Source organism: Amblyomma maculatum, chromosome 2 (assembly GCF_055883805.1).
Source record: "Amblyomma maculatum isolate TAMU_Amacu chromosome 2, ASM5588380v1, whole genome shotgun sequence".
NCBI lineage: Eukaryota > Metazoa > Arthropoda > Arachnida > Ixodida > Ixodidae > Amblyomma > Amblyomma maculatum.
The window spans coordinates 86703398-86718064 of record NC_139345.1 but is presented as its reverse complement, the minus strand read 5'-3'; the positions used below and the strand labels follow the sequence as shown (position 1 = coordinate 86718064).

Sequence of the window (14667 nt, the reverse complement as noted above, 5' to 3'; positions counted from 1 at the left end):
CATGGGACGGCGCGCGGGCAACATTGAGCTGTTGCATTGGTATAGCGAAAGCTGAAAACTGCTTTAGACGATGATTTAGGAAAACCTTCGAAAGTTTCATACGACATCTGCGTAAATTGTAGTTTCTTCTTCTTTTCTCTCGAGTCATTCGGCGTGAGCTCACAACCGCATTTCAAAACGCAGTAAGCAGGCTTGCACTCACGTATCATATGCATAACTTGCCTCATTAACAGCAGCGTAAATGACGCCGCCTGACACTGTCGCAATGATTCATCTTCATATGCTCGCAAATGCAAGCTGAGTAAATATTCTTGCTTAGAAAAGGGACGCGTAGCAAAATGTTCACTCCCGGTTCACGGTTTCTCCCCGTTTTTGCATGCCCTCCGAGGCAAGTAGTTGAACGATGGACGCTGGGAAACAAGGCCATTTCTCTAACAATGCGGTCAACTGCCCCCTTCCACCTGCTAAAGGCAGCTCACGACGACCTGCAAGACATGAAGTGCGGAATTGGCAGGAGTTCATTCACTATACAGTGAATGGTGCCAGTGAGCGTATGAGACCACATAAAAAGCAAAAAAAAAAAAAAAATGACAGAGCAGACCGTCAGCGCAGGCGTCCATTTTATGGGCAACATGTTTTAAGACACTAATCATCCGCTTACTAAGGTGTTCACGTTTTGTGCAGCGGTGAGGGTATAACATATATAAGGTAATCGGGGTTTCTAACGGATGTCCATGAGAAAATGCCAAAGCAACTGCATCTCGCTTCAGCTTTCTGTTCGGTCACCATGAAACATTTATGCATTGGTAGCAACCTGGTCCTGCCAATAAGTAAAAACATTGCCAAGGGCTGTTCCATATATATATATTTTTTTTTTGAAATGTGTAAATGTTTGTTGCGCGTTCACACAATCGTAGAAAATTCCTATCATATATAGATCATATCAAGCTGAAATTGACTGCTATGTATAGAAAATGCTTTTCTTACAAAACACTGACCATATGTGGATACTGTCTGAAAGAAACCAGTCGACAAGAGCAAGAGATATTGTGAAGCGCAAGTTTAGTTATGAGCTTCAGCAGGCAACGTCACTGACCAACAGAAAAAAAAAAAAAAAAAGAACTCTTCAGGAAACAGAGTATTAGAAAACGCAGCCGTTATAAATGAGAACATCGACAGAACCACGCAATTTTTATGGAGGCCCATGAGTGATGCCCAATAGACCATGCGCAGTATAGATGAAAATCCTGGCTTATGCCGCAGGCGATAAGTTATCACGACACTCATGCCATACAGTTGGACGTCTTTTTCTTTTTTGTTTTGACATATTAACTTGTCGCACCGACTTCGATGTACTCATACAATCCTGCGTTTGCTCGCAATCAGCGCTTTGCCGTATTCTCTTCTGCTGCTGCATCCGGAATCGCAACGCTTAAATTCTGCATCGTTTGTAACTCAGATATACCATGTTACGCCCGTTTCAAACACATCCGAATAAAACTACTTGGTTAAACGCGCCAACAGCTACCGCGTAAACGCCGCGTCGGGTCAGCTATATATATATACACTCGAGCAAGTGGACCACCAGTGCCGGCGCCGGATCACGTGGTCTTAACTGGTCTTTGCAAATTGTTCTTGAATGTTCCCTGAGAAACACAACTGCTAAAGCGCGGATGAAAAACAATATATATATATATATATATATATATATATATATATATATATATATATGATAGACCCCAGTAAGAGTCATCAGGGGATAGTAAGGGTTTAAAGAATTATGCCATCATTTCACATCACGTGCGCGTACACAAAGTATTAACAAAGGCGCGCGCTGTCGCGTCCCGGCTGTAATACGCATATGCGCCCGCATCCGCGTGCATTCGCGGTCTCCATGCGCAGATGTTGATGACGGCTGGCTCAAGTGGGCGCATGCGCCAGCGTCGGAGAGCGGTACCGAGCAGCACCTGCGCGCAGTAGCGTCGAAAGTAGAGAGCGTCGCCGGCACGGTATTCTCACTCACGGCACAGGCGGATCTGCGGGACGCTGAAGAGCGGATTTCGCGGGCTAACGTACATCGTCTATACGCGCATGCGCCAGCCGCACGCGGCCGAGAGCTGTGTAGGGCGTGTATGACGAACTGGCGATGCGTCCGGACACGCTTCTTTTGGAAGAAACTGACAGGTTTCTGCTCGCTTCCGAGGGTGAGTTCGCCTGCTTAGGTTTGCGTCTAATGTTTGGTCGGGGTTAGTTTAGTTTGGTTTTCAGGTTAAGGGTTTAGAGTCATCTTTTGCCGATCGATGAACACAAACGCTATGAGTGTTTATGGAGATAGGGGCTGACGTCTATTCTTCGACGCGCTAGTATTGTAAGCCCCATCGTGGAGAAAAGTCCGACACACTTCGTGGGCGGAGTAGTGTGCCGTTCGTCAGTCAGGCAGTAGCGGGAAACGGGACTCCCTCTTCACTCAAGAAATTGGCTGGGTAATATATTAACAACTAGGCCAGACACTTATCAGGAAAACAGGTGCACTGCCAGCTAGCCGAAGTGGCCAAAATAGTGTCATTTAAGTGGCAATATAGTGAAGAGAACCAGAATCGGCTAATGACATGTTAGCTAACAATATACGAGTATGCATGCGGTAGCACGTTACGGTCGCAGAACAAGGTTTAAAATAAATGTCAACGTGGGAGTCGCTTGTCCTGCAATGTCCATTATTCTGTGAAGTTTATTGTTTATAATGCTGATGATTATGAAAATGAAGCACTGGAGCGCCAGATCTATTGAGGCGTTTAATACATAATATGTGTTGACAATGTATCAGCATTACGGTCCATTTGCTTCTTTATGAATGTGTTGTGTTGTGACCTTGGAAATATATACAGCGGAGATAAGTACTGGAATGAGAAGCTTACGTTAGCTGGCGTGTGTACTACTAGTTCATGGCTGTAATAATCAGCACAAGTAATTACAGAATCTCAAATTGGGAGCGTGTAATAACGCTTAGTAGTTAGTAGAGGCTACAGCAGTACTATCAGTGTAGTAAGTGTTTGTAGATAACTGACTTTGCAAATCGAGGTGTTGGGTACGGTCATAGAAGTGTGTGCGAAGATGACATATTGCAGATGCAAGTGGCAGCAAAAAAACAAACAAAAACAACAACTTAGAGGACGAAAAGGGGTAATAGTAACCTATTGTCACAATGTGGATTGCGCTCCCAGATAATTTTGATGCCCGTGTTTTCATACAGTTATTACCACCGCCATCATTGTCTTTAATCAACTTACGGCCATCAAACAAGTAACTCCCACTCTGATTTCCTTTACCTGGTACTGCGACACTTGATACTGCAGAGTATATGTATTGTTAACTAACATCAAGTGGAAATCAAGAAGAAGAAATGGGCATGGGCAGGGCATGTAGTGCGAAGAGAGGATAACCTATAGGGTCGCTTAGGGTAACAAATTGGATTCCGAGGGAAGGAGGGCGTAGTAGGGGCGGCACAATGTTAGGTGGCGGATGAGGTTAAGAAGTTCGCAGGGGTCAAACGGTTGTAGCTATCACAGGACCGGGTTAACTGGAAGAATGTGGGAGAGGCCTTCGCCCTGTAGTGGGTAAAGTCAGGCTGCTGCTGCTGCTGCTGCTGCTGCTGCTGCTGCTGCTGCTGCTGCTGCTGCTGCTGCTGCTGATGATGATGATGATGATGATGATGATGAAGATTAAACCGTGCTAGCCGACTCTGGTTGTCCTTATTGTAGCTTCGGGTCATTTTACCCTTACAAAAAAGCTTAATGAGTTTCTGATTAAATGGTAATTACATTCCTCATCATGCACATTAACATTTCTATACATTTTCTTGATGCATTTTTGATGAGTTTCACAAGAAAGTTGGCCACCGTGTTTCTGGTTGGTACCTAATGTGTGCATTTCTTGTGTGTTGTTCATGAGTGTTGACCAATGAGCACTTTTGGATAAAAAGTAAAAGCTAAAACGTAGCGAAGCACCTCAACTACATTTAAAAAAGCTAAAAAATAAAAAAGAAATTAGAACTAAGCGAAAAAAAAAACTGCATCTCTGGCGCGATTCGAACTCGGTACCTCTTACTCCGTAGCTTTCTACGCTAACCACTCGACCACTCGGGGAACCGGTAATGTTGGTAACGTATTTGCTTCTTATGTCTGGACTGCATTCATAAAATTGGGACATAGTGTTTCGAAGCATGTTTCGAAGTGTACAGGCGATTGCGGCTGCTCTAACAATTACAACTCCTTGACCATTAGAACTTGCATCTAATGTTCTAGATACCTATGCGCACTGTTTTGTCCACTGCAGTCATTTAAACATGTTGAGTTTGGCATCGCTGGCAAATTTATCAGCGCTGCTCTTCGGTGGTTGCTACCTTGGGCGTAATTTTCGCTGAACACGGAGCTGTAGCACGAACCTTTAAGGAAAAAAAGTGCGACCAAGCTTCAATACCGGCAAGCGCAGCAGCGCCAACACTATTTTACTGGTAACTATAATCTTATTTGTATCTAAACCTTTCGGGAAGCGTTGCGATGACTGAGGGCTCGGCTAATCTATACGCAGAGCAAGAAGGAGCTCGAAAGCTTAAGAAACACGCAAAATATCATGCATTATAAAGAAGGCATTGCTTCTCGTGCCCTGGTCGCGCACATGCTCCCAGGACGGTCCAGTTCCGAGTCAACGCACGGCTCGGGTTACGTCCGCGCGTCGTCGTCGGCGAATGCAGCCGGGGTACCCCTGCTGGCCTCTCCAAAACGGCCTGCTCGCAGGTGCAAGGAGGCATTGGAAATGGAGCGGCCTTGCGTCCGTTAGCTTGGAGGCGGTGTGGCAGTGCGTCGGTTCGCGTACACAACAATATCCTTGCCCGTAACACCCTCAAGCATATTGTCCAACCACAGCACCCATTCGCTTGGCAAGAAGTGATTTGCAATGACACAAACACCCAAGACGCAGGGTGTAAGCGTGTTTTGAATGAAACAAATGTCCAAAAAGTTGTTTTTGTTTTTACAGTGCATGCTAAACAGAAATGAAAACATATTAAAGAATATACATTCGCTTAGTGATGTATAATTTCCCTCATTTGAGAAAGTCAATGTATTTCCACATTAGCTCCTATACAAAAATACTGTTTTGTTTTCCAAGTACAAAACTTCTTGCGTAATCTCAAATGAAAGTCTGTTGCGGATCTCATGTTAAAACACATAAAAATTGTTTCTTAGGCAACATCCTACATATGCTAATCAGAAATGAAAACATAGGGCTCTGAAAGTGTGCAGTTAACAAAGAAATAATATATATTCACTTAGTGATGTATTTGAGAAAGTCAATGTATTTCCACATTAGATCCTACCCAAAAATAGTGTTGTGTTTTCCAAGCACAAAACTTCATGTGTGATCTCAAAGGAAAGTCTGCTGCGGATATGATGTTAAAACACATCTAATCTTGAATCTCCTTTGAGTGGTTGATGACTCATCAAAAACACATTACGTGGTAACAGAAATTCAATATCCATTTTTGTAAGGGTATTTGCCCTTTTTACGCTTCCGCTTACAGAGGGTGCCGGTTTTCCTGTCAGATATATGCTATTGTTACCTAATTCTCAGGCAATTTTCTTGAATATGAGGGCCGCCGCGTTTCCTGTTAGTGCTCAAGTGATAAACAATTCTAGCATTATCGACGGGAGCTGAAATTAGGACGAAACATTTGATGTACTATAGTGAAAGAGTAAACAGGTTGCCACATCAGGCCTGTATACTTTCAAACTGCAGTCAGACAGCAGTGAGCGAAATAAGTCATCTCCTTTAACCCTTTGACTGCCAAATATTCCAAGAAAAAAAAATCACCCCCAGTGTCGAATGTTTTTAAACGCTAAGCGTTTGCGCATTACCCGTACGGCAACAACGCCGCGCGATGGAATGCGGCCGCAGTACCCGTACGGCGAAAGCAGTCAGAAGGTTAGAAATAGAACAAGCCGGAAAGTTGGTAGGGTTAAGAAAGCCAGCGGCAGGGCACAACACGTGCGATGTCTGCTGCTTCCGTATTTCCTCTTTTTTTTTTTCTTAGCGTATCATGGAAGAATTTCTGGGATAGTTATGAGACCCAAAAGGCTGTTGAGAAGTTCTATAACGCTATACCTCCGGCAGCCTGATGTTCACCTTTTGCTATACAGCATTTGAATTGATCACATGCTGTACAGCTTCTGATATGCAGCATGATAATAAATCATTTGAAGTCATGTTCAAGAAACTACACAGCCTTATCAGCGGTTCAACTTATGGTGAAAATTCCCTTCTCCAACAACAAGCCAGGACTTTCCCTTCTTAAGATTAACGCATTCATCAAAGTTAAATCCCTTTATGAGTAACCACTTAAATATTTGACGTAGATGTATAGTATATGCTGAAAACAATTTCGCACACCAACTGCAATGGATTGGAAACAAATGAGTAATGGCAAGGGCGCAGAATAAGCTGTTACGACCATAAAGAATATTGAAATTACTCTTAGCGGGCTCTTAGCCTGGTGATAGTATGAAAGAGTTTTTAAAGTATAAGTGATGGTTACTTGTGACACGTCGTGGGCGCAAGTCGAGGTAGCAAAAAATAAAAGGCAAACAGCGATCTAGTAGACACGAGACGAGATGAATAAAATGTTTTCGAAAGAACACTCATCCATTTCCTTAATTAAGTTATTGAATTTCAAAATATTTTTTCTTGATTAAAGAGCACGACGAACTGCACCGACACGTGTTGTCATAATTGTGTCCTCTCAATAAATATCGCCAGCTATACGTTGAAGATGTTATAAACACGACGTCTCAACAAATGTCTTCACTCGAAAAAACAAAATCTCAGTTCCGGATATTAGAAAAACCTAAAAGCTTCATTAAACATTGGCGCCGTATCGTTTTCGGTTTCCAGTATTTCTGCTAGCTGTGAAAAAAAAAAGGAAAAAAAAAACATTGGATAGCAATTTCCGCTTAGCTTAACAGATCATGTTTAGCCTCATACTGTTTAGACTCATACTATGTCAACAGCCTCGGCTGTTGACATTCACATACGTCGTAGACCCTAATGATCGAGCGCTACCGAACCCGCCTCGCAGCCGTGAAAAGGCACGTCAACAGTGTGTAAACAGTATTTCATCGCACGTGACTTTGCATTTATGCTAAAACAATGTTTATTGTTATTATTATTATTTACCAAGACCACATGGTTGTTGTGCACTTTAATAATAATAATAATAATAATAATTAATAATAATAATAATAATAATAATAATAATAATAATAATAATAATAATAATAATAATAATAATAATAATAATAATAATAATAATAATAATAATAATAATAATAATAATAATAATAATAATAATAATAATTAATAAAGCTTCTTTTCCTGTTTACTTCATGCGCTGCAAAGCTTGGGAGCATGAGTACAAGGCTGCAATTTTCAAGAATTTACTTTGTTGTTGTTGTTGTTGTTATAAGGACATCAGGCAGCATGGCTACGTACGAACTTAAGCTCCGGAAGTGCATTTACCTGTAACTTACCATAACTAGGCAAGCCATACAGCGCCGTTGTCTGTTTCTGGAGATTAGAAGAGATAAAAACTGAATTCAGAGGCAAGCGAGTATTTTCATGGTATATGCGGACAGAATTTGCTACAACACATAATTTTCAACAGTGTAATTTATTAACGGAAGCATGGGCGTTAACCCCTTTCGTATCCGCTTTGCTAAAACAACATGGCAGATGGCTTGCAGCGGTGCTGTTGCCGTCGACAGCCGCTGAGTTAATTACTTCTAAGGTGCATTGACTGCGCACTAACCCTTTATTCTGCACGTTCATAAATTTTTGGTTTGATGGTTATCACCAACACGGACAGAGAAACATGTACCTCGTTTCCGCCGCCCTGTGCGCGTGCAATGCCGTGAAGCTGCTTTCGACCCTTCTGTTTGACCTCGGTTTGCAACAGCTGGCAGGTGCGACGGTCGTAATATGAGAAATTCTCCATTTGAGTTAACTAATAGCAAATCAATTACGCACGCGCACACCGCACTGCGACCAGTACGGATGCTGGAAACATGCTTTAGACGAGCGGGTACAGCTTCACTGCCAAAGGGTGCCGCATTCTACGACCAGTTGACGCCGCTCTGAGACATCAAGCTTTAAAACGTTGTATCATTCTTGGGACACGCGCTTGCCATCCATAGCCTGAGATGTCTAGCTCACCAGGTAAGCACACAGTGAAATCTGATTCTCTTTTTATCAGGGACTTGATCGGATGAGAATTTTGTAAACATGGAATTTCTCCAATCATATTTTTTTTCACTGCTTTGCTACTTTTTGATATCATCGAAATATTTATTAAGGCACAAGCCTTTCCAGGCTCATGGTGAATATCTCGCGCCTGCGAGATGTGTCAGCGAGATTGTACGAGATTCCGCGAGATGTGTCAGCAAGACGTCGCAATAGGTTCTGACGTCAACATAATTTCCCCGGTAAGGATGTTGCAAAAGGTTCTGTCTACGTACGAAGCGAAAGAAAACAAAGTGATGAGATTATAACGAGTACACAAACACGCAAGATATAGGAAGAAAAGAAGAGGTAGACAGAAGAGGAAGATGAGAAGGAGGAGGAAAGGCTTTCGCCATTAAAACGAGGGAGAAGAAGAAGAAGAAGAAGCTCTGATCGAAGCTAAGTGCAGTCCTGTAATTTTTTCTTGCACAATCCTCAGGGCTGAAAGAGACGACCATGATTAATCATCGCTTTGTATCAACGGAATATCAAGTGCTTGTTTCGTGCACTAGGTTGTTTTAATTTTTCAAACCAAATCAAACCAACGTAGACAACGTCGCACAAGGCCAGATACACGACTATTTGAACTGCCTATAAGGCGCCCTCATTTAATGTTTCATTTGACTGTTTGCGGGTAAGTTGAGCGGAGTTATAATTCGTTCTGAGAAGTTATTTGGAAATTGATTTTTAAGGCCCATAAGCAATTCTGTGCTCACTGATGTTTTCGTTGTTGCTTGCAAGAGGTTGTGCTTGTTTTTGAGTGACTGCCGCAAGCGAAACCATAAAAGGCGTCATTGGTCGTTCGTTTCATATCTTAATTTTGGAACACACAATAAATGCGTAATTGATCACTTTAGACACTACATGTACTCAGGTCTATGAAATGTTAGAGAACGTGTGACGGAGAGATAGTGATACATTTGACAAGTGAATGGCCTTTAATTTAATTTTGAGTACGGGGCTCCATCCATTTGCATCAGATATCGCCCTCACGACATGATCTTTAATTTGAGTGAGTTGAGGAGAATAAATATGCAACGGATATCCTGGCAATGCATCGGAGGTTATTTGAGGTCTTTCTCCCATACTACCATGGCCCTCAGAGACGAGAATAATGCTCGCTCTCGCCTTCCGCAGATTCTGAGCTTCGAACAATTAAAAAGCTGACATCTGTGGTGGCCTGATGACTTTTGGACATACCTGTGCATCTGTTCATTGTTTATTACGGTCAAAATACATAAACCTGCCACTATTGTTTTGCGGCTCGTGTCATATACGTTGTTTCATCGTTCTGAAAAGCTATTATGCTGTCACGTTTGGCGGATGTCTTCACATTCGCAAAATATCTGTGTTGATATGCTGTGACCCTTGACGCGATATTCGACGTCTTTCCGACGTAGTGTAGCGTCATTAGCGTAGAATGTTTCCTTTTGCATATCCTTGCTTGCGTAGTTTTGTACAGTGGCTGAGAGGCATCACTGAGCTCAATAATATACTCAAACCGTGTGGAAAGTATACCGTTGTTTGGCAGCTTACTTCGGCATGTCGAGTGCCGTGCATGCGGAGTCAGTTATGTCACATGATTCAGATGATTACTATTGTCCCCACTTGAACTCGAACACCTTTAGCCTTGCATTCCAAATGTGTTCTCCAACTTCCTTTCCTTTTCTATAATACCAAGAAAAATTAACAGGGCCAGATGTAGCGCACAGAGCAGCAGATACGGTGCAGGATTTAATGCTGCAGGTTAGTCGCGTTTTCATTACACCGGGATGAAGCTCAAATATTAACGACCCCCAAATGCACACACTGCATATATCGGCCGAATATGCACATCGTGCATATTTTAGCGTGTTGCCAGTAGCTGCCCAAAAGTGGATTCTTACCTGTTGGGACCAAATGCCACTCTTCACTCCGTCGTGAGTTCTACCCATTCAATACTTACGTGGGGTGGAAGAGTCCCTATGCATTGGTCAGATTTATACCCAAGAACCACCGCAGTCCTTCCCAAATCTTGCAACTTGCCTTTTGACGGAGCCTGTTCCTCCTATTGAACGTCCTTGGATCTCGGTAAGGACATTGTGGTGAGCTGAATGAGCTCACGGGAAAGAGCTTGGTACAAGTATAAATGAACTTAAGAATACAGAATAGAAAATATTGGAAGAATGGAAGAATGATCGTTAGATAATTACAGCACGTGATTCGCTTCAATGTATACGGAGTGGGGGAGGGAGAGCAGATCGTGCTTCTCCACAAAGCGATAATGATTCTGTAATTTTACTTCACAAGCCGTTCTTCGCACACGCTGCGCGCACACAACTTTGCATAGACGCCCGAAGTGCACGTCACGAAAACAATGGGATAAGGGGACACACCGAAGAATACTCAGTAAAATTTTCGTTCGTTGTAAAAACCGATTTAATGACGACCGAAGACTACTCAGTAAAATTTTCGTTTGTCGTAAAAATCGATTTAATGATTTAGCGAAAAGAACAAACGGGCATTCATAGCAATCACACACAGCAGCCCAGCAACTCCGGACTGCGTCCTCTAGAAACTTGTACGTGACGGCGATACTGCAGAATACCATTCTGAGTCAAGCGTACGCGAGATCCCACGCCGATTGCGCAGGCCTGCGCGCTAACGGGGTCAACGCTGATGGATGGCGACGGCAACCGCGCGCAAATGCTCGACGCGCCTGCAAGGAAGAGCAAAACCGAACGAGCCAAATGGTGTAAAGTGATGCGCTGCGCTTACACAAAACTCGCTCTCTGAGCTTCGGAGAGCGTCCGGCCGCCGCCCACGCATTCCCGCGGAAACGCTTCTACAAGCGGTTAAACAGCGATGGCTGGCGCATATCGTTTCTACGAAGGCACGACTAACACGGGGTGAGCGACGGTGGTGCCCACTCGGAGGCACGGAAAAAACGCGCTCGTCGCAAATTAAATTGCGCTCGCGGAACAGGTGCTGCCCTCACCTCGGACCTGTACAATCGAGGCGCGACAACGGTAGGAGCAGGTAGGACGGTGATAGAACCTCGGCGAACCGGATGCGAGAACATGCCTGCCCTCGTCAGACTCCAGTCGTCGCGACCGGCGCTGGTAATTGAGTGCAGCCGTCCGGGCAAGAGAGGGAGACAGCGAGAACGCAATTACTAGCCGTTTTTGTTCTTGTCTTTCGGCTAGAGGGAGGGGGTGAGTGGAGGGGAGGAGGGAAGCATGTATTGTAGGGTAAATATGGTGGTAAAGTTATACAAGGAAGGCAACGGTAGCAACTGCAGCGTGTTACCATATTGCGAGCATGTATACCGCGGTCTGGCTGTATCGGAAATCGCTAAAGCGTGCTACTTCAGGAAAAGAGGTCAAACACAGGAGACATCGACCATGGCCGTTTGTCGAGCCAGCCAAAGGTCAAGGCGGAAGCCTTTCTTGGTTCATACTGAAAATCTCGCATGCGCGAAGCGAAGTCTGCCCGCGAGAGTCCACGAGATGTGTTCTTGTATGGAGCTCCTGCCGTCTCCATAATAATAATAATAATAATAATAATAATAATAATAATAATAATAATAATAATAATAATAATAATAATAATAATAATAATAATAATAATAATAATAATAATAATAATAATAATAATAATAATAATAATAATAATAATAATAAAAAGGTTCACAGGAAAGGAGATATGCAGTATCTGCCACACTTCTTCTCTGGACACATGACCGCGCTGTAACGGCAGGAACCTAGGGGTGTAGAAAGAGAGGAAGAGGTGCCTTAGTGGAGGGTTACGAAGTAATTTCGGCCACCTGGGGATCTTTAACGTGCACTGATATCACAAAGCACACGGACTCCTCTCCATCTCGCCTACATCGAAACGCAGCCGCCAGCGGTAGGGTTGAGCCCGGGTACTCCTGCGCAGTAGTCGGGCATCTTAACCACAGTGCTAACACGGCGGGACTCTTGCCCTCAATCCCACACTTGCAGGCGAACTGCAGGGAACGCGCCAAGAAACACCACGCGACAGGATTTACAGTGTTCCATCCATTCCCACACACGCCGGTGCACTGCAACGAATGCGTGCCAATTGGAAAGGAAATTTCCGCTATGCGATCTCTGGCCTTGGTAGCAAAATATATATGCAATGGGAGCGCGATGTACCATGTTTCGCATTTCTCCAGTGCAGATTCTGCAGTGCTCTCGGAAACTATTTGGAGTGTGCTGGCAAAAAGTTCACCCCCCCCCCCCCCCTCTCCTCTCTCTACTAGTAGTTTACATCCGCGTACGACACCCTTAACGAGGGGCCATCTTAACCTCTGCGCGTAACAATAAATCGCAAAGCCTACCGTACACCTCCGCATGCTCTAGATAGACTCCCCCTCCCGTTGCAGAGAATTTCAGTGCTGACGTAGAGGGTGGCAAGGGGGAGCAAGGGGGAGGAGTCTTCCTGGCTGTCTGTGCAGACATCGTCGCATTCACCGCGCATTTGTTTATTTATGTCCAGCGGACAGACTCGACGAGGGCGCGCAGCCGCTGACTGCGCCTGCATGCTCCTGCCAGAGACCCCACTGGCCCAGAGCAAGTTCCGCTCTCTCCTCGTCCCCGATGCCTGGAAGCGTGTCGGAGAATTAGCTTAATTAAGTCCATCGATCAACAATATGCGCGCGCTCGGCCGCGAACCACGTGCAAGCCCGCATGCGACGAGTGGCCGCTGCAGCAGGCAGACGCTCTACTTACTCCGTTTTCATCTTCGCTTTTTGAATTGTCGCCCCCTCCCCCCCCCCCCCCCCTCCCTTTTATTCTGTATTTTTGAATTGCCTTATACTGGAACTGCTAGCGTGTCGCTTTGGGTGGCGCTCGAGGCTAGCAGCCGTGGTAAAGAGGGACAGGACACTTAGCATTTGTCTAAGAAGCAAAATCAATGACTGTAGCGCTTATATGAACACATTGCCACCCTGAGGTAGAGCCGCGGGCTTATGCCTTGCCCCTTTGTCCCACTCTATCCGCTTTCTTTCCGACATTTAGTTTCCAAACATATTTCCGCATCAGATTACATCGCTGCTGCTTTTTTGTCCCAAGTTTTTTAAAAGAGCTTCTTACTAAGTATGACCAACAGAACATATCATTTCATGCGATGCAAAGGTCCACATTCGAGTAGCAAGAGTATGAGGGAGAGGTGAGAAAGTTAGGGTCAGTAACGGGCGTGGAAATAAATAAATAAATAAATAAATAAATAAATAAATAAATAAATAAATAAATTAGACATGTTTATTTCGCACACATATGCGGTCCGCAGGGAAATACATGAGAAAACTTTGGTTTTTGTGTGCCGGTTTAAATATCGCCCTTCCTTTATGAACGATAACGTCAACCTTTTTTTTTTTTTTTCCTGGAGGTGAGGAAGCATTGTTCTATACTTCATCTTCATGATAATGAGTGGACCTTAGTGGGTAGGCAGTGCTTTGACGGCTACAGGTTGTCAATTTTTTTTCCCTTAGCATTTCCTGGTCAAGGATGAAGATATCTTAGTAGGGCACTCACTCTACCTTCGCACTGTGCTGGATTTTAATGGTTAACCAGTCAGGAGTAATGCCGCGTCTCCATATTGATGCCGCTGCCGGTGTAACCGAGCGAGAGTCACGAGCCACGAGAGAGTCGCGAGCCAAAGAGATTTCAGAAGAGAAGCAAGAGCCACGAGCTCTGCGCCCCTCGCTCATCGGACACCCGAGACGGCCCGCCGGGCAAAGTGTGGGTCCCATCAGGCCGGCATAAAAAAACACCTCTAGATGCTCTCTCTCTCTCTGGCTCCCCGCTACTGCGCTCTTCCTTGGCGTTTTTTTTTTTTTCACTGTGAAAAATATGTAAAGAGCTGCGCTAAGATTTTGCGTGACAGAATGCCGTAATCGTCCTCAGGATTTTTTTCCTTGCTAAGCATGCATCCTTTTATTGTCCGTGATGGCGCCGGACTTCTGAAAGTAAATGTTATTGATAAGCGGTCCATCATCGTGTCATATGAACTGGCAGAAGCGTAGCCAGACTCTTGCTCTTTTCAAGAAGGCCGCGGTAATTTCTGCTGTAGGCTTTTCAGGCGCCAGGATGGGCACACACAACAAGAGCACTGTCGAGAGAAACAAGGGAACTTGATTTCGGCAGATGGCTGGCTCGGGGCCCGTCTTTGACGCGTGCCTCTGAAGTGGCGTATACGGGCCACGATTTCGTATGTCTGACACTTCCGCGGCGGTTGTTAATCCTGCCTCCACCGGGGGCACGTTACACTTCCACTTCATTGCTTCGAGCTTATCGGTTTGAAGTAAACATAAAAAAAAAGTAACAAGCATTCATA

The 14667-nt window shown here is 44.4% G+C and overlaps 1 protein-coding gene across 1 annotated transcript in view; it reads left to right on the top strand.

Annotated features, from left to right (window-relative positions):
• The first annotated feature begins 2030 nt into the window (after positions 1-2030).
• The window catches only part of LOC146199213 (uncharacterized), a 72279-nt gene continuing 59642 nt past the window's right edge, over positions 2031-14667 (top strand). The window contains exon 1 of the mRNA XM_084594689.1: positions 2031-2204. Within this exon, the coding sequence (XP_084450815.1) occupies positions 2147-2204 (58 nt within the window). The 5' untranslated portion in view covers positions 2031-2146. The remainder of the gene's footprint in view (positions 2205-14667) is intronic.